The following is a 26004-nucleotide window of genomic DNA, read 5'->3' on the forward strand; positions in this document are numbered from 1 at the left end:
AGAACCTAGAGGCAGGACAGGAATAAAGATGCAGACGTAGAGAATGGACTTGAGGACATGGGGAGGGGGAAGGGTAAGCTGGGACGAAGTGAGAGAGTGACATGGACATATATACACTACCAAATGTAAAATAAATAGCTAGTGGGATGCAGCTGCATCACACAGGGAGATCAGCTCAGTGCTTTGTGTCCACCTAGAGGGGTGGGAGGGAGGCGCAAGAGGGAGGGGATATGGGGATATATATATACACATAGCTGATTCACTTTGTTATAAAGGAGCAACTAACACACCATTGTAAAGCAATTATACTCCAATAAAGGTGTTAAAAAAAAGAAATTTTAGCAGCAGCAGCACCTGATGAGACTTACTTGTTAGGAAACCAGTTTGGCAGCAGTGTGGATATTTGGATAGAGGGAGGTTAGCAAGCATGGAAGAATCATTCCTTCATCCAATAAATTTTATTAAGGGCCTAATATGTACTAGGCAACATGCTAGATGCGAAAGATGTAGTGAGAACAAGGCAGTTATTGTCCTTGCTCTCTTGGAGCTTACAAAGAATCTGGAGAATCAAAAATTAAACAAATAATGATAGAAGTACTGCATTACAGATGTGATCATGCCAGAATGCAGAAGTAGAGGATGCCTTTAGAATATGTAACTGGGAGACCTAATAAAGTCAAGGCAGGTGGTGGTCAAAAAGTCTATCCTAAAAAAAAAAAAAAAAAAGTCTATCCTGAGGAAGTGACATGTGGTTGAGAGCTGAAGGATGGTAAGGCTGGGTGAAGAACCGGACACGTTTTAGAAAACGAAAGAAAAGCCCTTTGGAGAGTTCTCTGGTGGTCCAGGGTTTAGGACTTTGCACTTTCATGGCTGCGTACCCGGTTCAGCCCCTGGCTGGGGAACTAAGATCCTGCAAGCCATGTGACATGGCCAAGAAAAAAAACAAAAGCCCTTGGATTGAATTGTCTGGAGCAAGGAGAGAAGGGTGGTGGCTGGAGATAACACTGGGCGACCTTGCAGACCATGTTAAAGTTACTAGGCTTTGAATCAAGAGCCCTGGAAAGCCTTTGAATTATTATAAGTTCAGGAGTACGATGATCAAGTTTTCAATTTAAGAAAAATCACTGAGGCTGCTGAACGGTGAATGATTTCATGTGAACATGTATAAAGCTGGTGAGGATGTGGTGCATCAGAGCCCCTCCTGCGATTGGAAATGTAACCTGGTGTAACCACTTCAGAAACACTGTATAGCTTCTCATGTAGTTAAGGATGAACTTATTCTGTGATTCAGTATTTCTATTCCTAGCTATTTATCCAAGAGAGATAGAAACATATGTCTACAGTCCACAGAAAAAGAAAAAAGAAAGAAAAAAAAAGACTTGTACAAGAATACAGCTTTATTCATAGCAGCTTTATTCATAATAACCTCAAACTGGAAACAAGTGTCAGTTAACAACAGGATGGTAAACAAACCGTGGTACATTCATTTAATGGGATGATTCTCAGTAACAAAAAGGAATGAACTTCTGACACATGCAACAATATGAATGACTAGGATATGTTCAGCAAGAGAAGTTAGGCACAAAAGTATATATATATGCATACTATATGATTCCATCTATATGAAGTTCCAGAACAGACAGTACTAACCCATAGTGATATAAATCAGAAAAGTGGTTTCTTGGTGTCAGGTGTGTGTGGGGGGCCAGGGGCGGGGGGGATCAGGTGAGTGATGAAAAGGGGCACAAGGGAATTTTCAGGGCTGACCAAGTGTTCTATATAGTGATTTTGGTTACACTAATTTTGGTATTTATTTTGACAAATAACTACACGGGTGTATTTATGTGTCAAAACTCGTCAATTTTTTTTGACTTCAAAAGTGTGCATTTTATTGTATGTAAACTATACCACAAAAAAAAAAGGGAAATAAAAGTGAATCGGTGGTGTTTTCAGGGTATACCATGGGGGCTGGCAGTGGAGAAACAGAGGAAGGGAAAAATAAGAGAAGTTTGGAAACAAAGTAACAGTGATATATTGGATGAGAGGGAGGGAAGAGTCAAAATTGACTCAGGTTTCTGGCTGGGGCAGCTTAGTGCCGGGTATTACTGCTACCTGGGGGAAACTGTCTCTTTGGGGACAGGTTTGTGTGTGGTGGGGGGAATGGGACAGAGAAGGAATAAGGCTAAATTCTTTTATTTATTTACTTATTTATGTATTTATTTTTGGCTGCATTGGGTTTTCATTGCTGCGAGCGGGGCTACTCTTCATTGTGGTGCGCAGGCTTCTCATTGCGGTGGCTTCTCATGTTGCGGAGCACGGGCTCTAATCACGCGGGTTTCAGTAGTTGCAGCACGCAGGTTCGGTAGTTGTGGCTCACGGGCTGTAGAGCGCAGGCTCAGTAGTTGTGGCACTCAGGGTTAGTTACTCCGCGGTATGTGGGATCTTCCCGGACCAGGGCTCAAAACCCCTGCCCCCTGCATTGGCAGGTGGATTCTTAACCACTGCGCCAGCAGGGAAGTCTGGAATAAGGCTAAATTCTGACACATCAATCTGAGAAGCATCGATTGTCCCCATTATACTACCCTTAATCCTGTTAATCGTGCCTTGCTAGGTTGTCACTGGAGTAGCATTCCTCTGCTCTTTCCTCAGTCCACAGCAATGGTTCTCCATAGGGTAATATTTCACCTCCACTCCTCAGAGGGGTGGGGGAAACTGCTGAAGGGGTTTGGGCTGTCACAAAGAGGTGGGATTCAGTGGAGAGGGGCTGGACAGGGACAGTCCCACAAAATGTAGGATGCCCCCCCCGACATTCTCATGAGTGAAAGCATGTTTGTAATTATCCAAGGACCTCTTTACTTTATTCAGCATTACTATACACTTAAATTTTCAGTAATTCAATGTTCCCCTAAATTGAAAGAGAATTGTTCTCTAGTTGTTCAGAACTTGACTGAGAGTTGTTCTCTCTTCCAGATAAATTACATCTCTACAGGTCTTGGTGTATGAGTAGTTATTTCAACACTGCTGCATTTGTAGAAGTGATTCAACACATAGGTGCCAAGATCTGCCGACTTTACTGAGTCTTCCAGTGTAGACCATTACCAAGTATTTACATAGTGAAAGACATTTTATTTTATTTACTTTCCTTTGACTTCTTTATTTCAGACATGTCATTTTATGTGATTTTAAAATTATATGTTAGGTAGCTTATACTATCTATGATGATCATTTAGGGATAGAAAGGGTGGTGTTACAAAATATTTCTTATCAAAGGGAGCTGCGGGGTCTAATTGAGTTGAGAAAAAAAGATCTACAATGTAGTGGTTAGTGATCTAGGCTCAGAAGCCAAATTGCTTGATTTTTACCACATTTTAGGTGACTCTGGGCAAGTCAATTATCCTCATCTGTAAAATGGGGATAACATCATTGGGCTGTGTGAGGACAATGATAATGATCAGTTAATTTTTTTTTTTTTTTTTCGGTACGCGGGCCTCTCACTGCTGTGGCCTCTCCCGTTGCGGAGCACAGGCTCCGGACGCGCAGGCTCAGCGGCCATGGCTCACGGGCCCAGCCGCTCCGCGGCATGTGGGATCTTCCCAGACCGGGGCACGAACCCGCGTCCCCTGCATCGGCAGGCGGACTCTCAACCACTGCGCCACCAGGGAAGCCCCCAGTTAATATTTTTAAAGCACTTAGAACAATGCATAATTGGCATGTATTAAGTACCAAATAGATTTCAGTTAAATAAAATAATTATACTCTTTCCAGGAAATCTCATTTGTGTTCATGTTTTCAATATCCATTTATACATTATTGTGAAAATTCTTCTAAATTTAAAAATATTTTGAGTGAGCTTTGTCTAAATATATAGATTTCATGATGGTATTTGGTAGAGACTTGGGAGAAAAAATAATCCTTTCAAGTACATAATTTTTCAAGTATTAGGCTAGTCATTTACCCTTCTTAGATAAGGAAGAGAGGGTTGAAGAATACTTAAGCTCTGGTAACCTCAGAAACCAAAGGAACAAAAAACCCAAGGAAGAAAGACAAACGGAGAAAAGATCTTATTTACGTTTAATTTTGTATAGCCTCTGTTTCTTACTATGCTCACTAAGAAGAAGCAAGAAGCTTCCTGAGATAGTTACAGATTCTTCCAGAGCTATTCCGTAAAAAGCTATGGTAGGAAAGTCAGTTAATGTTATATACAAATTCTCAAACTGGAAACTTCAACCATAAGGCATGCAACATATTATAACATTCACTTAATCTAGAGAATATGCTTGTTGTAGGAAATGGCATTTGCTTACTTAAACCAGCTATGTTAGTGAAACCCATTACTCTGTACAGAACCTTGTTTCTGGTTTTGTTCCTAATTGTTCATACAAGTAAGTAAAAATGGTGGCACCAGTGGATTTAAAGCTAAATACAATACGAAGCCTGTTTTCATCCACAATAAGGACCCACAGTTTAAGCCTCCAGCCTGAGACCCTTCCTCTGCTGTTCCCTAGGTGCTGGGTTGGCTGCCCCTTATCTTTCAGCTCTCAGATGAAGCTTTACATTTTCAAAGAAACCTTCTTTGACCACACAATCTATGTAATGTTCCTTTGTTTCATGCTTAGCACAACATTTCTTTCCCTCTGTGCACTTGTCATAGTTTATAATTATACACTTTATAGTTTGCTTTAAAAAGAAAAAATCTGTCTGCCTCTTAAGACTTAATGGACAGGAGTAGTTGCTCCTGTATTGCTGAGAACTGGGCCCTAGCACAGTACCTAGCACATATATTTGTTGCCCAGACAGACTGGCATTTTAGCATTCTGGGGTACACAGGTGAGATATGGGCTAAAAATATGAATTTGAGAGTCATCTACATTTAAATAGTATTTAAATACAAGAGAAAGGATGGAATTACCCATCCGAAGGAGAAAGCTGAGAGACAGAGAAGGGGAAGAGTCTGGAACAAAGCCTTGGGGTTCTCCAACATTTATTTGGTACAAAGCAAGAGATGATGGCAAAGGATACAAAAACAAGAAATGGCTAGAGAGGTAAAAAGAAACCCAGGAGAGTGTGCTGCCAAGACATTCTGGAAAAGAAGCTCTCTTAAGAAGGCAGGACTGGTCAGCTGTGACAAATACAGCTAAAAAGTAAATCAGGGGCTTCCCTGGTGGCGCAGTAGTTAAGAATCCACCTGCCAATGCAGGGGACACGGGTTCCAGCCCTGGTCCGGGAAGATCCCACATGCCGTGGAGCAACTAAGCCCATGTGCTGCAACTACTGAGCCTGCATGCTGCAACTACTGAAGCCCACGTGCCTAGATCCCGTGCTCCGCAACAAGAGAAGCCACCGCAATGAGAAGCCTGCACACTGCAATGAAGAGTAGCACCCGCTCGCCATAACTAGAGAAAGCCTGTGTGCAGCAATGAAGACCCAACGCAGCCAAAAAAAAAAAAAAATGAAGTAAATCAAGAGCAGGATAGAAATGTTACTATTGAGCTTGAGAGCTTCAAGGTCATTTCTGACTTTGATAAGAGCTGTTTGTGGGGAGGAGTGGGGATGTCAGGTTAGAGTGGGCTGGGAAAGGAGGTGAGCAACTGGAAGCAGCTGGTATAGAACACCTTTCCAAGAAGTTTTTCTGGGAAAGAGAGGAAAAAAAAGAAAAGAAATGAAGCTGGAGAGGAATGAGGCATCCATGGAGTTGTTTTTTGTTTTGTTTGCGTTTTTTTCTTATTGTGGAAGTTACTAGAATATGTTTGTATGATGATGGGAAATATTCAATAGACAGACTAATTATTAATAAAGAGAAAGAATAATAAGAGAAGACCCCTTAGTAGGCTTTTTTTTTTTTTTTTGCGGTATGCGGGCCTCTCACTGTTGTGGCCTCTCCCATTGCGGAGCACAGGCGGACGCGCAGGCTCAGCGGCCATGGCTCACGGGCCCAGCCGCTCCGCGGCATGTGGGATCTTCCCGGACTGGGGCACGAACCCGTGTCTCCTGCATCGGCAGGCAGACTCTCAACCACTGCGCCACCAGGGAAGCCCTTCTTTTTTCTTTTTCTATTTTTTTGGCCACACCATGCAGCATGTGGAACTTCCCCAACCAGGGATTGAACCCATGCCCTCTGTATTGGAAGCATGGAGTCTTAACCAATGGACCACCAGGGAAGTCCAGTAGGTTTCTGATAAGGAATCAGTGCTGGTTTTCTGTTGTCATTCTTCTTTGACCTACCCCTATGCACCAAGTTTAAGAGATAATCAAAAAGTGATTAGCATACCTTCATAATGCAGCCCTCTAGGAGTCATATGTGATTGTGTCAAACCACTCTGGAAAGATCTTCAAGAAATTACATCTTCTCAGCTTCCCTGGAGCTGGGAATTAGTTCCAGGGTTTCTCAACCTTGGGTGCTATTGGTATTTTGGTTCAGATACTCTCACGCTGGGGGGATTGGGGCTGTGCTGTGCACTGTAGGATGTTTAGCAGAATCCCTGGCCTCTACCTACTAGGTACCAGTAGCATCCAGTTGTGACCATCAGAAACCAGAAATTGCTAAATCTTTGTGTGAGGGTTAGGGAGCCAAATTGCCCCAAATGAGAATCAATGATTTATTCAAACCTAAGAAAGTCTAATTTTTTAAAAAAAAATCAGTTAATCTTAACAGCTGTGTAAATGTTGATAAATATTACATTGCTTTATGCTTTTGTGGAAAACTATTCATAAACCTGGTATGAAAGCATACTGTTCTATATACACATGTTCATTTTTTTAACTCCTAAAGAAATGCTGTAATATAATTTTTAATGCTTTAAGTAGAAAGAACAATAAAAGAAAACAAACCCAAATATATGCATGGATGAATCGAACTTAGGGATATGGCAAGAAAAGGAAAGTCACTAGCATTTATTTGGTGCCCCCTACATTTTACACTTTGTAAACCAGATTAAAAAAAATTTTTTTTTACATGCTTATTGTATAAAAATGAAAAAAAAAGCCAGATACATTAAAAGAAGGAAATTAAAAACTATATCATCGGTTAACATTTTGGTACATATGCTTTAGGACTTTCTGTGCATCCATTCATTCCCTTATACATTAACTTATTACACATCTCCCTGACAGAGGACAGGAACTGGGCAGTCAAGGGAGGTTTTGTTTCTTTTTAATGGGAGAGATTTGGGCATGTTTTAAAGGCAACGAAAGGATCAAAGCAGTAGAAAGAGGAAAATGGGATGATCCATAAAGTGAGGTTTCTGAGAAGGAATGGATTGCAAGCACAGAGTTGGAATCATCTTTAGATTGGGGGGAGAAAGCGTTGTGAGGGACTTCCCTGGTGGCGCAGTGGTTAAGAATCCACCTGCCAATGCAGGGGACACGGGTTTGAGCACTGGTCTGGGAAGATCCCACATGCCGCGGAGCAACTAAGCCCATGCGCCACAACTACTGAGCCTGCGTGCCACAACTACTGAAGCTCATGTGACTAGAGCCCGTGCTCTGCAACAAGAGAAGCCACCACAATGAGAAGCCTGTGCACGGTAATGAACAGTAGCCCCTACTCTCAGAACTAGAGAAAGGCCGTGCAGCTACGAAGATCCAGTGCAGCCAAAAATAAAAAGAAAAAAAAGAGAAAGCGTTTTGAGAGGATGGAAAGAATACACACATATGCACACGAATATATGTATCTTATTGTATATACAGGTATGTATATTGCTGTATCTACCCGTAGGTATCTTGTATCTACATGTAGGTATATATTTTTACTTTATGTACACATATGTAGCTTACTGTCTTCATATATAAGTATCTTACTGTATCTACATGCTTTCACAGTGTGAGCTACTTAGGAACTTGCTTTTTTAGTTATTCTATTGTAACCATTTTCCGCTGTGCCATTACTCTTCCTCTCCAGCATTTTTATAGTATCCTAACGCGTGCAGTAGTACAGTTTTTTTTTTTAATAGATCTTTACTGGAGTGTAATTGCTTCACAATATTGTGTTAGTTTCTGTTGCCCAACAAAGCAAATCAGTCATATGCATAGACATGTCCCCATATCCTCTCCCGCTTGAGCCTCCCTCCCATCCTCTTTATCCCACCCCTCTAGGTCATGGCAAAGCGAAGAGCCGATCTCCCTGTGCTATGCTGCTGCTTCCCAGCAGCCAACTATTTTACATTCGGTAGTGTATATACGTCGATGCTACTCTCACTTCACCCCAGCTTCGCCCTCCCATCCCATGTCCTCAAGTCCATTTTCTATGTCTACCTCTTTAATCCTGAACTAGGTTCATCAGTACCATTTTTTTTTTTAAGATTCCATATATATGCATTAGCGTACGGTATTTGTTTTTCTCTTTCTGACTTTGTATGACAGACTCTAGGTCGAACCACCTCACTACAAATAACTCAATTTTGTTTCTTTTTAAGGCTGAGTAATATTCCATTGTATATATGTGCCACATCTTCTTTATCCATTCATCTGTTGATGAACATTTAGGTTGGTTCCATGTCCTGGTTATTGTAAACAGTGTACTGTAAACAGAACAACCACTATGGAGAACACTATGGAGGGTCTTTAAAAAACTAAAAATAGAACTATCATATGACCCAGCAATCCCACTACTGGGCATGTACCCTGAGAAAACCATAATTCAAAAAGAGACATTTACCACAAAGTTCATTGCAGCACTATTTACAGGAGTTCAGTTTTTAAAGCCATGTCGTAATGTTGGACATTTTGGCCGTTCACAATTTTTCACCACCACCAACGCAGGACTTAATATCACGATGGTGACGTTATCTGTAGCTATCTAGGATTATTTTTTGAACAGAAGTTCATGCAAGTGGAATTGCTGAGTCAAATGGTCTGCAAAATTCGAAGGATAAAAATCGCTTCTAAACCTGTCATCCTCAGGTATGCATTATTATCTGAGGAGGAAACAGAGAAGCAGAGAGGTTAAATAATTGGCCCAAGGTCAAAAATAATTAGAAGTGGCGGATTTCAAAAGCAGCGAGGAATCATCATGCTGCGGCTGGGGTAGAATTTGCGGTTTATGCGATTTTTTTTTTTTCTGCTGTGTTTTGGTGGGGGAGGGGCCGGGCAGCAGGGAAGGAAACTTGTGTCGCAGCAAAGAAGGAGGAGAGGGACTCAAGTCAGAATCCGAGGCGGCCGTGCCAAAAAAGGCTGGGCTCGGAGTTCGGCGGGGCCCCCTGCCGCTGTGCGGGGCGCCTCGGAGGCTGTGATCCCCCCCCGCCCCCCCCAAGGGAGGTCCAGCCGGGGACCGCGCCACGCCGGGGTGGTTGCCAAGGGCCTACCCAGCCTGCGGCTCTAGTTGCTAGGACCTCCATCTTGAGGCCGGTGGCCGCGGCACCCCCGGAAGGGGTTGCCGAGTGGGGCATTCACTTCCGGTTTGGGGCCTGCAGCGGCGGCGGCGGCGGCGGTGGCGGCGGCGGCGGCGGCCTCGGGTCGGTGTAGAAAATGGCGCTGGTGCAGCGGCTCGGGCTTCTCCCCGCGGCGCTACGGAGGGCTTGAGGCTCGCGAGCCTCACTCGCCGCGCCCCACTTGCTCGTGCACTTTACACACATGAGGTGAGTGGGGCGGGGGCCTCCCTCAGGGCGGGAGGAGCCTCGGGCGCTGCCGCAGGGCCCCCGATTGCGGGCTGCAGCGGCGGCGCCGGGCGTCCCCGAGATCTCGGGCCTCGGCGCGAGGGAAACCGGCTGCGCTGCTGCGGAGGCCGGACGGGAGGCCCGGAGGGGCGGCGCTGCACGGCTGGGGCCAGGCCGGGGGCTGCGGCTCGCTCGCGTCGCCTGACCGCAGTCGGGGTTGCAGCCCCGCAGCTTTGTGAGCCCCCCCGGGCTCCCCTCCCCCTCCCCATCCGGCCCCGGCGCGAGCCTCTGCCGCAGCAGCTCCGTTTTCATGCGCATCTCTCTCTCTCTCCCTTTTTCTTTTCTGTTCCAGAGAATTGGAAGCTAAAGCTACCAAAGACGCAGAAAGAAATCTTAGCAGGTAAGATGGGCGAGCTTACCGCCTCTCGACCTATTAATCTTGTATTTCCACTCTGGCTCGCCCTTGCTGGGTTTAGAAGTTACCCGGTGTCATTTTCTTTCGCACGCAGGGAGCAGACACGGAGAAGAGGCCGGAGGGAATACTGCATGGAGGGATTGCGGGGAGATGCGTAATTACGCGTGTGTTCCTTTCTTTGGGGGTGGGGGGAACACAGCGAAAAGCAATTCTTGTAAACTTAGTTAAAGCATTCTCACCCTTTTAGAATTTAATTAGGGGACTTGTGCATTAATTACTATTGTAAATGGTTGCAGGCATTGTGTGACTCATGATTGAGGCGGCCCTTATGGCGGGCTGTCAAACTGTTTTGGCTTCCCCGTTATTACTTTGAAACTCAAATTGTTGCCTTTATAAAAAGATACTGTGTGTTCGCATTTTTTTTTCCAACACATTGTAGTCAGGCGGATTCTGTTGCACTGGAAAGAAACAGTGTTGCCCTTGAACTTTACCAAGCATAAACTGCGTTTTGTTTTCTTTTGAAAATACATTTATATCTACGTTCTGTATGTGCTCTTTTTATCAGCTGGTAAAATAATTAAAAATCTGTTCCAGTAAGTGGCTCTCATTCCTCTTGGACCTGAGTGCTTTTGCACTGGTAATTTAAATCTTCACCACAAAGGGGTTTTTTGGTTTTTTTAAACGATGCCTTTATGGAAATGTTGAGCTTTATTGAGCTGTAATTGCTTAAGCATTAGGGCATTGCACCATATTTAACTCTTTTTCACATTCATTTTCTGTTTTACAGTCTTTTCCTTTCTTATTCGCCGTTTTCTTTTGCATCGTATTGGGACACTCAGAAACTTCTAGATTAACCTAATCAGTGAGCAGCTTTCTTTCACTTGAACAGAATAAAATAAAATTTCTCTATCTCAGGTCTTAATGTAGTTTGTGCTTGGTGATTTTAAGTTTTATGTTTGTGTTGAGGTTCTTAATTAACATTCACAGTTCAAATCATCTGAATATTTTTCAGCATATGGAATCATTTCAAACTGCTAGTCTTTTGAGTTTTATAGATATTAATTTGTTAAAGTGATCATTAAAGAATCTGTTAAGTCGGTGAAGGATGGACGTCATCGTCTTACCAAATAAGAGATTTTCTGTTATTCAAAATAATTACAGGATCATTTAAAGGAAATCAAACCCGATGTCACTGACTAACTGTTGGATATTTAAATAAGTTTTGTCAAAAGCTATTAAAGAAATGTTAAGATATGAAACCGTTAAATAAAAGAGGTTGAATTTTTAAGGTGTAATGTCAGAAAGGAGCTTGGAGGTATCAGTCTGTTTCTCTTTCTTTTTTTGCTTTGTCAGGTAACTATATCAGTGTAATTCCTTTGGAGGTTTTCTGGGACTATAAATTAAAAATTGTCTCTACCACAGGTATAATTTTTATATGCTATTACAGTTGGATAGAACTTGGAGTCTCTGTATCATCTATGTATGAGAGTCTGAATCCCAGCTTTGGCACTTACAGTATGACCTTGACTCTTGGCAAATCACTTAGCCTCTCTGTTCCTAATCTATAAAACAAGAGGTTTGGGCCAGCTAGTTGCTAAGGTCTGTTAGGTCCCTAGGGTTTTATAAAAAGGAGTCAAGTGTTGTCCCTGGCCACAGAGAGCATGTGCAGTCTAGGAGGAGGACTGTCATGGGTACATAAATAACTAATACAAGGTAGATGATGTAAGAGTCAAAAGAAGATACCATTCCATTCATATACTTAAGGCTCTTCAGTTGGTCAGAAGGAATGAAAAGGAAAAACAACAGGGCCCTGTGTACTAAGGACCTTGTGAGAGGGGAACATTTCCTAAAGGTTAAAAGTTTCCTGAGGCGGGAGAGAGATGATTAGGTGGGTAAATGCTTCCTTTCAACTCCATCCTTAGCTCTGTGCTTCCTTTTTCACAAATAAGGAGAGTATGTCTTTACCCATTTGTGCTCTCCCCAGGAAGGCATTATCCTATATTCATTCAGTAACCATTTCTTGAGCATCTTATATGTTCCAAACGGAAGACTAGGCACTAGGGAGGGGAAGAATGGAAGTAGCTGAATTTATTGAGTGTTTTTTCTGTCTGCCTGGCACACTTTTCTGAAGGTCTTATATTGACTCATCTGATCCTGGAACACTGTGAGGTAGGTACTTTTACTGTTCCTGTTTTATAGGTGAAGACTTTGATGCACAAAGAGGTTAAGTAGCTTTCAGGAGGCCACACCACTGGTACGCTTTGGACTGTATTGTGTTGCTTCACAAGAGGCATGGTTATTCACCTTGAAAAATTTGAAAAAATCTTTGGGGAGGCACAACCCACACATACAAGCAACACTTCTAGATCAGAATTTCTCAACCTGGGCACTGTTGACATTTTGACCAGATTATTGATTAGTGTGAATTCTGCCCTGTGCATTGTGGGATGTTCAGCAGCGTCTACCAGAAATACTCAGATGTGACAATCAAAAATGTCTTCAGATACTGCCAGAGGTCCCCTGGAGGGCAAAGTCACCCACACTGTTGTAGATCTTCATGTTTCACGAAGATAACCAAACATTTGGATTTTTAACGTTAAATCTTTAAATGTTAAATATCTTTTAATACCATGGAACTCCAAATTCCCATTGTATAGACCCCCTGTTTGGAAACTCTAGTCTCTGAATGAATGACAAAGTTACATTGCCATTCTCCCTTCCCTCTGCTAAACTGCAAACCCTCAAGACAGCATGCCAGGTAGCCCGTGCCAGTTAAACAAAATTGGCACAATAGATAAGTTTAGTTGCCCACACAAGGTAAACTATCTAATTTACTGTTGGCCATTAAAATTGTCACTTTTTGTCGGTATCCTGGGCATTCAAAAGAGAACTGTAATGTCTAGATGTGTGAGATCGCCATTGGAACTAAATTTTAAAGAATGGAATCAGTTTTGAAAGGCAGAGAAAAAGGCACTGTAGGAACAACAGCAGAAATGAAGGCACAAAATCCAGAAAGTATAGGGTGGGGGCAGGTGTCGAGTTTCTTGAATATCAGGTTGAGGACTTTTTGCATAAATCTTACATTGTGGGAAGCTACTACGTGCTTTTAGGTAGGGTGGTGATAGGATAGAAAAATGATAACTAGTGACCTGGGCAAGAGGTGTGATGAAGACATGAATTAAAATGGTAGTAGAAAGAGGGGAGAGTGTGAGATACTGAAGATGTGGAGTATGGGGTTTGGCAGCTACCTAGTCTGTGATTAGTTGTGAGAGGAGCGAATACACGGGGTCTCTGTCCAAGCTGAATGGGAGATTGACCCAGCCTCTGAACAGAATAGATGTGAGAACAGAAATAGGAGTTTGGAGAGATAAGATGGTAAGTTACAGTTTATAGTTGTAAAAAACCTCTTGTAACTCAACTTATCTAACTTAAAAAAATATATATACCAAAGTGATAGAATCATTGAATATTTAGATCTGGACCATGATCCCAGCCAATATTCTGATCCCTTCATTTTACAGATGAGAAAGCTATGGTCAAGGTTATAGTCTCTAACAAGTGACAGAGCTGGGATTCAAACAGGCCTTTTGACTCTCACTATAGGGTTCTTACAGCTAGGCAGCATTTTGTTTTATATTGCACAATAGAAAAGAGATAACTTTGATTTCTCCTTTCTTTCTGAAAACGTGAGAACCATTCCCTCAATATATTTTGTGACCATTTTACTAATTTACTGTAACATAGGGTGTGTTGTCTAGAGTAGAACTACATGCTTCATGTTATGCTGATTTTTTTTTTCTCCCTAAACCAACCATTAAATGTCATCAAGTGAAGTCGTTAAAGATGCTGTGTACCATAAAATGTAGCATCTAAACTGGAACGTTTTTATCTGAGACACCTTTACTTGGGACATGCTAAATAAGAAAAGACTAGGGACAGCAGGAGTAAACCAGAGCATTAGGTCTTCCTAGATAAGGTGGATCCTGCTCTTGGAATTCACCAAACTTTATCTGGAAAAAAAAAAAAAAATCTTCTGATTTTGTTAAGCTTTTCTGTTGCTTTCCTGTGATGTAGTGTAGGCCAGCAATTTCCTATTAGTAGGTTTCTTTCTAGCTTTATTTGGCAGCTATGTGGTATATCAATTGGTAGAATAAATGAATCACAAACTGTAAGCTTAATTTTAAAATGTGTAACAACCCTCTGGAAGTTTTAAATACAAACATCATTAAAAAATCTAAGTACCATTCTGTAACTCTTGTGAGTTTTGGCATCTGAAGTAAGTGTGCAAGTATAAAATACAGTCCTTTACAGTTCTGTTTTATGACAACCTCAGAAGTATTGCCCATAATTGGAAAGACTAAAATAGATATGGCTGTATATATTCTTGTCAGACTGACTTATGACGTCTCTCACTCAAAATCGAGAAAATGTCCTCTCATTTAAAAAATTTAAAAAATCATTCTGATCTTCAGCAAAGTAGCAAGAATAGTGCAACGAACACCTGTATCTCCACCTAGGTTTACCAGTTACTAATATTTTGCCAAATTTGTTTTATCATGCCCTCTCACCCCTAAATAAGACAATATGTATCTCCCAAGAACAAGGGCATTCTACATAACAGCAATCAGATTATCACAGTCGGGGAAGTTTAACTTTGTTACAGTACTATTTGGTCCATATTCAAATTTTTCCAGTTGTCCTAATAATGTCTTTTATTTATTTATTTATTTTTGGACATTTTTTGGGGGGGTCGGGTAGCTATTTAATTTTTTTAAATTTATTTTATTTTTGGCTGCGTTGGGTCTCGGTTGCTGCGCGCAGGCTTTCTCTAGTTGCGGCGAGCCGGGGCTACTCTTCGTCGCGGTGCACGGGCTTCTCATCACGGTGGCTTCTCTTGTTGTGGAGCACGGGCTCTAGGCGCCCGGGCTTCAGTAGTTGTGGCACACAGGCTCAGTGGTTGTGGCGCACGGGCTTAGTTGCTCTGCAGCATGTGGGATCTTCCCGGACCAGGGCTCGAACCCGTGTCCCCTGCGTTGGCAGGCGGATTCTTAACCACTGCGCCACCAGGAAAACCCTAATAGTATCTTTTAAAATGTAGTTTGTTCTTTTCTCTCAGTTTCTTAATCGAGGGTTGCATTTAGTCATCTGTAATTTCCTTCCATCAGGAGCAGTTCCTTATGCATTTCTTCCCCTTTCATGACATGGACATTTTGGAATAGTCCAGACTAGTTGTTTTTGCAGGCTTCAGTTTGGATTTGTCTGGTTTCTGTATGATTAGATTCAGGTTAAACCTTGTTGGCAGGAATACCACATAGGTGATGTGTTTGTTCTTAGTGCATCACATCAGGCCCTCTCCCTGTCCCCTTTGAAGGAAGTTAGCTAAAAGTTTACCCAGTACTTTTACCTTTACACTAGCTCAGTGCTTCTTTCATTTTAGGATATGACAATTAGTTGAAACTGAGGTATAATTTTAAATAGTTGAAGTTACAGTAATTACAAGTCTTTTTTAAATTGGCCAACTATAACGATTGCAGCTTTTTTGAAGGGTTATTCTGAAGGTAGCTCTTCCATTGTTAGACATAAAAGTTGCGTGTTTTTGGCTTTCACCAGTAGTAAACCGAACCCTGGTAAGAAAATGAAACATAGGACTGGGCTTGTGATATGCATTCTTCAAAAGAATACCCCAATGAAGTTAGAGTGGCATTGTGCCACCAGAACAGGGTTTCTCATCCTGGATTCCACAGAGGGACCACAGGTGGTATGAGGTAGTTTGAAAAACTGAATGTGTGCTTTAAAAAAAAAAGAAAAAGATGATCCTCAGCATTTATCAGATTTCAAAGGCTCATGGCTCTGCAAATATTAAGAAACATTGTGTTATGGGGGGGAGGTTAGAGGAGCTGAATAATGTCAGTAAAAGGGAGATTTTAAGATTTAAAAGAGAGAAAGTAACATTCAACTAAGGCATAGTTTCTCTCAAAAAAAAAACAAACCCAAAAAACCAACATGAAAATACAGTTGTCCCTCAGTATCTGAGGGGGATTGGTTCCAGAACCCGCACCCCAGCCCATAGCAAAATCCAAGGATGCTCGAATCCCTTATATAAAGTGGTATAGTATTTGCATATAACCTGTACACATTTGCCTGTGTACTTTAAATCATCTTTAGTTTACTTATAATACCTGATACAATGTAAATACTATGTAAATAGGTGTAAATACAATGTAAATGTTATGTGAACAGTTACCCATGTATGGCAAATTCAGGTTATGCTTTTTGGAACTTTCTGGAATTTTTTTTGATCCTTGGTTGATTGAATCTGCGGATTTGGAACCCGGGATAGAGGGCCAGCTGTATAGTTTAAATGTCATATTAAGGTGGTCTTACTTTTAAAATGAATTGCATACTCTGTGTGAGCTGGGTATGAAGCAGAAATCCTAGCATTTCTACTCTTGTAACTAGGGAAAAGCATTTTGAATTTTAGGCAGTAGTATGTTGTGTGACCATGACTCAGCTGACTTCCCGTTTCAGATGGAATGTTCAAAACAGATTGAAACTTGGTTAAGGAATTTTATACTTTGAACCTTACAAGATATTTTCTGCAAACAGCAATTGATTGGATTTTGTATAATAACAAACAAGATTAAACCAAGTCACTTGTTTTGCTATTCTTACTAGTGGTTTTGAGTTAGCCAGCATTTATTGAACAGCTTGCTGCAGTGATATTGAATATTTTTATAATTTTGACATCTGTGTTTTGTTGACTTGGGTCCCTTCTTTCTCTTATTCTTCTGGAGGATCCCCCTAAAACACAAGGAAATAGTGCTGTGTGGTGTGAAATATGCACTAATTTAAAATGTATTTTTAAGCATTACTTTGATAATTGACCATACAAAGGCTGTCAGAGAAATATGTTTTACTTAATATTCTTCTTGTGAATCCCTAGGTGATGTGAGGCATATAAGTGAGAATCTTACCATGTAAAAATAGAAAGGGACATAAAATGTGCATTCTCTACACTGCTGCAGGTTAATCATGCTCAAGCCACAGTTCTGAGCCTGTCACTCACTATTTCTTAGAAACCTCTGCCGCCTCCCTAGTGACTCTGGAATTGAAGCCCAAACTCTTGTCTGTGCTAAGCTTATCTGTTTAGCTTTATCCCTTCTACCTTTTGTCCTGTCCTCAGTTCCTCCTTCTCTGAATGTCTCCTTCAAATTCTACCTCAATTTTTTTTTCTAACAGCTTTATTGAGATTAAATTCACATACCATAAAGTTCAGTCTTTTTTTTTTTTTTTTTTTTTTTTTTTTTTTGCGGTACGCGGGCCTCTCACTGTTGTGGCTCTCCCGTTGCGGAGCACAGGCTCCGGACGCGCAGGCTCAACGGCCATGGCTCACGGGTCCAGGCGCTCCGCGGCATGTGGGATCCTCCCGGACCCGGGCACGAACCCATGTCCCCTGCATCGGCAGGTGGACTCTCAACCACTGCGCCACCAGGGAAGCCCTAAAGTTCACTCCTTTAAAGTACATGATTCAGTGGTTTAGTATATTTACAGAATTGTGCAATCATCACAACTACCTAATTACAGAACATTTTTTTATCCGCCCCCCACCCCCAAAAAAAACCCCATACCCGTTAGCAATCACTCCCCATTCACTCCATCCCCTGGCAACCACTAATCTGTATTCTGTATGGATTTGCCTATTCCGGACATTCCATATAAATAGAATCGTATAATGTGTGGCCTTTTGTCTTGCTTGTTTCACTTAGCATGTTTTCATAGTTTATACATGTTGTAGCACGTACTTAATTCTTTTTATGGGCAAAAAATATTCCATTGTATAGCTGTACCACATTTTGTTTATCCATTCATCAGTTGATGGGCATTAAGGTTGCTTTCACTTTTGGGCTATTATGAATAGTGATACTGTGAACATTCATGTGCAAGTGTTTGTGTGGACGTACATTTTCAGTTCTCCTGGGTATGTACTTTGGGGTGGAATTGCTGGGCATATGGTAATTCTATGTTTAACTTTTTGAGAAACTGCCAAACTATTTCCAAAGCAGCTGTACCATTTTACACTTCCACCAGCGGTGTATGAGTATTCCATTTTCTCCACATCCTCACCCACACTTGTTATTGTTCTTTTTGATTATAGTCATTTTAGTGGATGTGGAGTGATATCTTATTGTGCTTTTGATTTGCATTTCCCTAATGACTGATAATACTGAGCATCCTGTCAACGTGCTTACTGGCCATTTGTGTGTTTGATTTGGAGAAATGTCTGTTCACATCCTCTGCCCATTTTACAGTTGGTTATATTTTTATTGTTGAGTTGTAAGAGTTCTTTATATGTTCTAGATACAAGTCCTTTATTAGATACATGATTTACAAATATTTTCTCCTATTCTGTGGGTTGCCTTTTCACTTTCTTGATGTCCTTTGAAGCACAAAAATTTAAAATTTTGGTATGGCCAATTTGCTGTCTTTACCATTTTTGAGTGTACATTTCAGTGAAATTAAGCACATTCACAATGTTGTGCAACTGTCACTACCAGTGACTCTTTTCATCTTGCAAAACTGAGACTCTGTACCTATTAAACAATAACTCCCCATTCTCTCCTCCCCTCTGCCCTTGGGAAGCACCATTCTACTTTCTGTCTCTATGAATTTGACTGCTATAGGAACCTCTTGAGTGGTTCCTAGAACCACTCGTAATATTTGTCCTTTTGTGACTGGCTTATTTCACTTAGCATAATATTCTCAAGGTTCATACATGTTTTAGAACATTAGCCAATTGATTTTTGTATGTTGATCCTGTATCCTGCAGCTGTGCTGAACCCGTTGTGTGTGTGTGTGTGTGTGTGTGTGTGTGTGTGTGTATTCCTTAGGACTTCTATACATAGGACCATATTAATTGTGAATAAAGATAAGTTTTATAATTTCCTTTCCAATCTTGGTGCCTTTTGTTTCTTTTTCTTGCCTAATTTTCCTGACCAGAACCTATAGTAAAATGTTGAATAGGAATGGCAAGAGTGAACATCCTTGTCTTGTTTCTAATCTTAGAGGAAGAGCATTCAGTCTTAACCATTAAGTATAATGTGAACTGTGGGCTTTCTGTAGATGGCCTTTATCAAATTAAGGAAGTTTCCTTCTATTCCTAGTTTGAATGTTTTTATCTTGTCATGAAAGGGTGTTGGATTTTGTCAGATGCTTTTTCTGTGTCTGTTGAGGTCACGTTGGTTTATGCTTTGTTCTGTTAATGTTGTATTACATTGATTTTCATATGTTAAACCAACTTTGCATTCCTGGGATAAATCCCTCTTGGGCAAGGCATATAGTCCTTACTATATGTTGCTAGATTCGATTTATTAGTCTTCTGTTAAGGATTTTTGAGTCTGTGGTCACAAGGGTTATTGATCTGTAGTTTTCCTTTCTTGTGATATCTTTGTCTTTTGGTACCAGGTATGGTCTGGTTTGGAATCTAGAATCCGGGGTCTTGAGCTGTTTGGTTTGGCATCTACCTCATTCTGCATTGTGCATTAATAATTGTTTTTATATATCCAGTTCCACTTTTTCCTTTTATTTTTTTCCCACTTTATTAAGGTATGATTAACAAAATTAACTCCATTTTCTTTTCCCCCCAGCAGTTAGTGCATTGCCCGTGTATGTGTGTGTGTTTTATTGAGATATAACTGACATCTAACTTTGTGCAAGTTTAAGGTGTACAGCTTGCTGATTTGAGATATTTATATGCATGTTTACCCTTGAACAACATGGATTTGAACTGTGTGGATTTTTATATGTAGATTTTTTTTTCCCCCCACTAAATACATATTACAGTACTACATGATCTGTGGTTGGTTGAATCAGTAGATGTGGAACTGTGGGTTTGGAGGGCCAACTGTAAAGTTATATGCAGATTTTTGACTGCATGTGGTCAGTGCCTCTAACCCCTGCCTTGTTCAAGGGTCTACAGTATTAGAATATGATTACCACTGAAGCATTAGCTAACACCGCTATCATGTCACATAATTACCATTTCTTTTTCGTGGTGAGAACATTTAAAATCCAGTCTCTGAGCAACTTTGAAGCATATAACATAGTATTGTTGGCTGTAATCACTATTCTGTACATTAGATTTCCAGAACTTATTCTCCTTAGTTTCAGGAGTTGCAGGTTTGTACTATTTAACAACATCTCCTCAATTCTCCTATCCCCCAGCCCCTGCAAGTTCAGGTTTTTTAGAGTCCACATATAAGTGATAATCGTATAGTATTTGTCTTTCTCTGTCTGACTTATTTTACTCCGCATAATGCCCTTAAGGTTCGTCCGTGTTGTTGCAAATGGCAGAATTTTCTTCTTTCTCGAGGCTGAATATTATTCCTTTGTATGTGTATACAACACCTTCTTCATTCATTGATGGACACTTAGGTTGTTTCTATATCTTGTGAATAATGCTGCAATAAACATGGGAGTGCAGATATCTTTTTGATATCCTGTTTTCATTTCTCTTGGATATATACCCAGAAGTGGGATTGCTGGGCCATTAGTAGTTGTATTTTTAGTTTTTTAAGGAACCTCCATACTGTTTTCCATAGTGGCTGCACCAATTTACATTTCCACCAGCAATGCACAAAGGTTCCCTTTTCTCCATGTCCTCACCGACACTTGCTACACTTGTTACCTCTTGTCTTCTTGATGACAGCCATTCTAAGAGGTGAGTCAATTCCATTTTCTACTGTATGCTCTCCTTTCTTTGGTCGCAATCTTCTTTGTGTCCTAACATTAGTTTAGTGCCATATTTTGTACCTAGTTTCTTGTAGCTAATGTTTAGTGTACACTTACGTGCATCTCTTAAGCACTTCCTCTGCATTACCTAATTTAATCTTCACAACAACCCTCTGAGGGAGGTACAGTTTAAGACCTCTTATAAACAAGGAGACGGAGGCTTTAGAGAAATTAAACAAGTTGCTTACACAAGTCGGTAGTGGAGTTGAGATTTAAGGCCACGTCTCTTTGGGATCAGAGCCAGAGCTCTTAACCTCATGCTGTGCTGCCCAGGAAATGCTTGTTTGAATAGATTGGATTTAAACTGGTCCTTAAAGAAGTAGAATGTGGGTAGAAGAGAGTGAAAAGAGTGCATGTTTGGTGGTGGATGGGGTTAGAGTGTTAGTAACAGCAGGGAAGAAGGAATTGGTATTAAATTGGAGTACTAATATAAGTAGAACTGCTTTTTGTCCCCAGAACAGTAATTAGTTCTATTTGGAAGAGTGAGATTAACATCTGAAATAATTAGAAAATGAGCATTGTTTAATGAGAGGTCAAGGGTGAGTTTTATATGAGTTGGAAAGAATTATGAAGGAACTAGTAATTGTTAAGCCTCAAAAGAGGAGTAGATTTAGGAGCGTAGCTTAGCAAACCGGATTTGGGGCCAGCCTTTACCATTGTCTACACTGTACAGGTCATTTAGAGCTTCCAGTCCTTGGTTTCTTTTAGTGTCAAATGGCAATAACATAAATTCTGTGTTTTGGCATTGTGGTTCAAAATGGATGATCTCTTCAGAGCACCTTGTAAACTGTACAGTGCTCCTGTTGCTACGGTGGGGGGTTTCAGTTCTTTTAAAATTCTAATATCACTATCCCCGACCTGCGCTTTTTATTTGAGAATAATTTCAGTCTGAGAGAAATTTTATTAGACAAAAAATTCCTGAATAGCCTCCATCTGTGTTCCTCAAATGGTGATATTTAACCACCTTTGCTTTCTCATTCTCTTTTTACATGCATAATGGTGTTTTTCCTGAACCATTTGAGAGTAACTTAGAGACGTGATGTCCCTTTACCCCTAAAAACTTAAATATTTATTTCCTAACATACTCAGCCATAAAAAAAGAATGAAATAATGCCATTTGCAGCAACATGGGTGGACCTGTGTTGCTGCAAACAGATTATCATACTAAGTGAAGTTAAGTCAGAGAAAGACAAACATCATATGATATCGCTTATATATGTAATCTAAAAAAATAATACACATCAAGTCATTTACAAAACAAACAGACTCAGACATAGAAAACAAACCTATGGTTACTGAAGGGGAGGGGAGGGAGGGATAAATTAGGGATTTGGGATTAGCAGATACACACTACTATATATAAAATAACAAGGACCTGCTGTATAGCACAGGGAACTATATTCAATATCTTATAGTAACCTATAATGGAAAAGAATCTGAAAAAGAAGGTGTGTTTGTGTATAAACTGAATCACTGCTGGACACCTGAAACATTGTAAATCAACTATATTTCAATTTAAAAATAAATATTTCCTAAATTCAAAGACATTTTCTTAGTAACTACAGTGCCATTATCAAAATTGGAAAAGTACAATCTTAATAGCAAAGTACAATCTTAATAGCAAATCTGCAGATCTTACTCAAATTTTGCCAATTGTCTCAGTAATAACTTTTAGAGCAAATTAAAAAAAAAAAAACAACTTCCTTCTGGTCAGAGATTCAATCTAGGATACAGGCTGCATTTAGTTTTCAAGTTTGTTTAGTCACCAGTATTCTGGAACAGTTTCTCAGTCTGTCTTTGTTTTTGAAGACCTTGATATTTTTTAAAGAGTACAGGTTAGTTATTTGGTAGAATGTCCCTCAATCTATATTTGTCTGATGTTTCCTCTTGATTAGATTTACATTATGTGTTTTTGGCAGGAACAGCACAGGACTGATGTTGTTTTGCTTATTGCCTCATATAAAGAGGTGCATCATGTCCCTTTATCTCATTATTGGCGATGGTAACTTAAACTACTTGGGTAAGTTGAATACCAACTACCTGGTATATGTCAGGTTTCACCACTGTAAAGTTAGTACTTTCCCTTTGTAATTAATAATTATATTGTTGGGAGTACTTTGAAACTATGTAAATATATTATTTCTCATCAAGATTCTTGCCTGAGTCAATAGATTGCTAAATGGTGATTTTCTAAGTCCATTATTTTTGCTACATTAGTTGACATTCTACTGTATGATCTGTCCCTTTACCCTGTTAATTCATCCATTTATTCATTTATTCATATTAGTAGGGACTCATGGATTCTTCATTTATTCAGTGGGTTGTAATCCTTTACTAGCACTATTTTATTGCTTAGTTTATGAGGCCAGTAGAAGCCCCCTTCAAGCTCAACCTCCTACTTTTTGAAGAGATCCAGACTATGTGTCGTCTGTATCTTCACTGATACCTCATCATATCCTATTTTCTTATCTTCTCTTCATTCTTAAGGGGAAGATACGCTGACTTCACTACCGCCTATGCTTCACTACCTGCCTATGCTTTATGGTTCAAAATCGAATGCTATCTAGAAATACACAGTGTTGCCACCATCCTGTCTTTTGTCCTCTTTTCTCCACATATTTCTATCACAAATAGGTATTTTTATTAGTTTCTGTATGTGTGTGCTTCTAGAATTCCTTTACGCAAATACAAGCACATGGGGGATATATATTCCTATCTCTTCCCCACTTTTAACACAAAAGATAGTATACTGAACCTTAGTTTTTTCCCCAGTTAACTATATACCTTTCAGATCCTTTCATATCAGAATATGGAGGCCTTCCTTATCTGTTTTACAGCAGTATAGTTATTCCATTTTATGGATGTATCAGTTTTATTTAACTACTTTAGCATTTGCAGGTATAAACTACCTGTGACTGTAAACAAGCTTCTCTTGTGTTACCCCATTTATTATCACCCTCTCTGATACCTTTATTCCTTAACCCCTTTTCTACTTCCAAATAAGTACTAGTCTTCCTTATTTAAAAAAAAAAACTTCAGTTTTATCCTGGTTTTTTTTTTCATATCATGGCTAAATTTTTGAAAATCTGATCATGCTTAACCTCTTTTGCAGCAGTTTGGTTTCTATCTTTACTATCTGGTGAAATTATAGCTTTGAAGGTTACCAGTGACTTCCTGTTGTGGTGCTAGACTGGCTTTGGTGATTAATTTAGGCATAGGAGGACAAGAAGGAGGAAAAAAGAAGAGGCTGACAAGCAGATAGGAAAAGGAGAAGCAGGAAGGCTGGGAGAAAACAATAAATTGTAAGAGAAAAAGTAGGTGAACAACATTTTTTGGCAGAAGATGTGAAATTATTTTCAAAACTAGCTTGTAACATACAGTTGGTTTCTGTGTGAAGGTGAGCTGGCTTATGGTAGGTTGAGACTGATAGGCTAGTTGGGCCTTATGGAAAGTAGCCCCCTATTTTCTATAATCATTTCTAACAGCAGAGCCTCCATTTAAAAATTTTTGCTTTCTACAATCTGGAGTTGTCATTATCTTGTCTCTCTTTTGTCATTCTTATTTTTATATATATATATATATATATATATATATAAAAGAATATATATATAAGAATATATATATTCTTATTTATATATATATATATATATATTTTTTTTTTGTGGTACGTGGGCCTCTCACTGCTGTGGCCTCTCCCGTTGCGGAGCACAGGCTCCGGACGCGCAGGCCCAGCGGCCATGGCCCACGGGCCCAGCTGCTCCGCGGCACGTGGGATCCTCCCGGACCAGGGCACGAACCCGCGCCCCCACATTGGCAGGCGGACTCTCAACCACTGCGTCACAAGGGAAGCCCCATTCTTATTAATACTGTCAACTATTCCAATTTCTTGTGATTATCTTGGATTTATTCTTTGCTATTCATTTCCACTTGCCACCATCATGGTTCAGGACATAACACTTTTACTTGGATTACTGCAACAGTCTTCTCACCCTATTGAGCAAATTTATTTCCTACTTTTACCCAGTGCTTTTCCTCCCTTTTCTATCCCAGTCAACACTGGACCCTGAAATTGCCATGCTAACAGTTCTCCATGCTTTGCTGCTGTCCATGCCCTTTTGTGCTCCCTTGCTTGAAAAAGCCCACCTCTCTTTAGAAATCCTGCCTCTTCTTTAAGACCCAGATCAACTTCTTACTGCTCCATGAAGCTTTGCTTAGCTGTAACAGCTCATATGCATGTCTTATTTTCCTGAACTTGCTTATGGCCTCTACCAAATGATTTCTTGTTTCCATATTGCGGGTGTGTTCAGTTGTTGTTCCTACAAAATTGTAGTTTAAAACCATGTATTCTACTTGGGTTCTCCCAGTACACAGCAGACTGCTTGACTTTAGGAATCCCCAGGCACATTCTTATTGATTTATTGATTAAACATTTTGTAGGTTATTATTAAATGATTTTGGATACAGAGAGTCAGATCATCCAGGTACCTTGAGGGTCCGCTTCCTTGCTATCCTGTGGATGTGTACTTTTTTTAATGGGATTTTGTTTTTGTTTTTTTAACAAATGATATAATGATCTGGACCGTGACATTTTTTCAGCTCAGCAGTGTGTCTTAGAGATCTTTTCTGTAAGGCCACATTTGTTGAGGGGGTTCCCCAAGACCACCCTCGGGTTTGATGATTCACTAGGAAGGCTCACAGGATTCAGCATATAGTCATACTCATGGCTGTGAATCATTACAGTGAAAGTATACAAAGCAAAATCCGTAAAGGGAAAAGGCACATTGGACAAAATCCAGAGGAAACTAGGTAGGTATAAGCTCCCAAGATTTCTGTCCCTGTGATGTCACACAGGATGTGCTTAATTTCTCTAGCATCAAATTATTATAACATATGTAAACCTGTCTACCAGGAAAACTGGTTAGAAATTCAGTGCCTAGGGGTTTTTTTCGGGGCTGGTTATGTAGGTACCCTCTGCCTAACGTACCAAAATTCCCAACTGCCATAAGAAAAGTAGGCTTTCAGCAAAACTATACTGTTTGTACCAAGCTTACCCATATCAGTTAGGGATTGGTGGGAACCTCCCTGAAATCCAAGTTCCTTGACACCAGCCAGTGGCCAACCTTGCAGTCCTTTCTTAGGATCACAGTCTCAAACCTGCTGTGTTAATAACTCCTTTCTGCACACCGTGGAAATCTATAACTCCCCTTCTTT

At 40.4% G+C, this 26004-nt stretch overlaps 1 protein-coding gene across 12 annotated transcripts in view; it reads left to right on the top strand.

Annotated features, from left to right (window-relative positions):
* TNRC6A (trinucleotide repeat containing adaptor 6A) overlaps positions 1–26004 on the top strand; it is a 211175-nt gene that overhangs the window by 105909 nt on the left and 79262 nt on the right. For 3 of the 12 annotated variants that reach the window (XM_049699020.1, XM_049699024.1, XM_049699026.1), the window contains one exon: positions 9943–9990. The exons of 3 other annotated variants lie outside the window; for them this stretch is intronic. In XM_049699020.1, the coding sequence (XP_049554977.1) occupies positions 9943–9990 (48 nt within the window). Of the gene's footprint in view, positions 1–9407; positions 9573–9942; positions 9991–10099; positions 10170–20322; positions 20723–26004 lie in introns of those variants that run through there. 6 more of the 12 variants (XM_049699019.1, XM_049699025.1, XM_033426009.2 and 3 more) reach the window with 5 other exon arrangements.

This window comes from Orcinus orca, chromosome 16, assembly GCF_937001465.1.
Source record: "Orcinus orca chromosome 16, mOrcOrc1.1, whole genome shotgun sequence".
Taxonomy (NCBI): Eukaryota; Metazoa; Chordata; class Mammalia; order Artiodactyla; family Delphinidae; genus Orcinus; species Orcinus orca.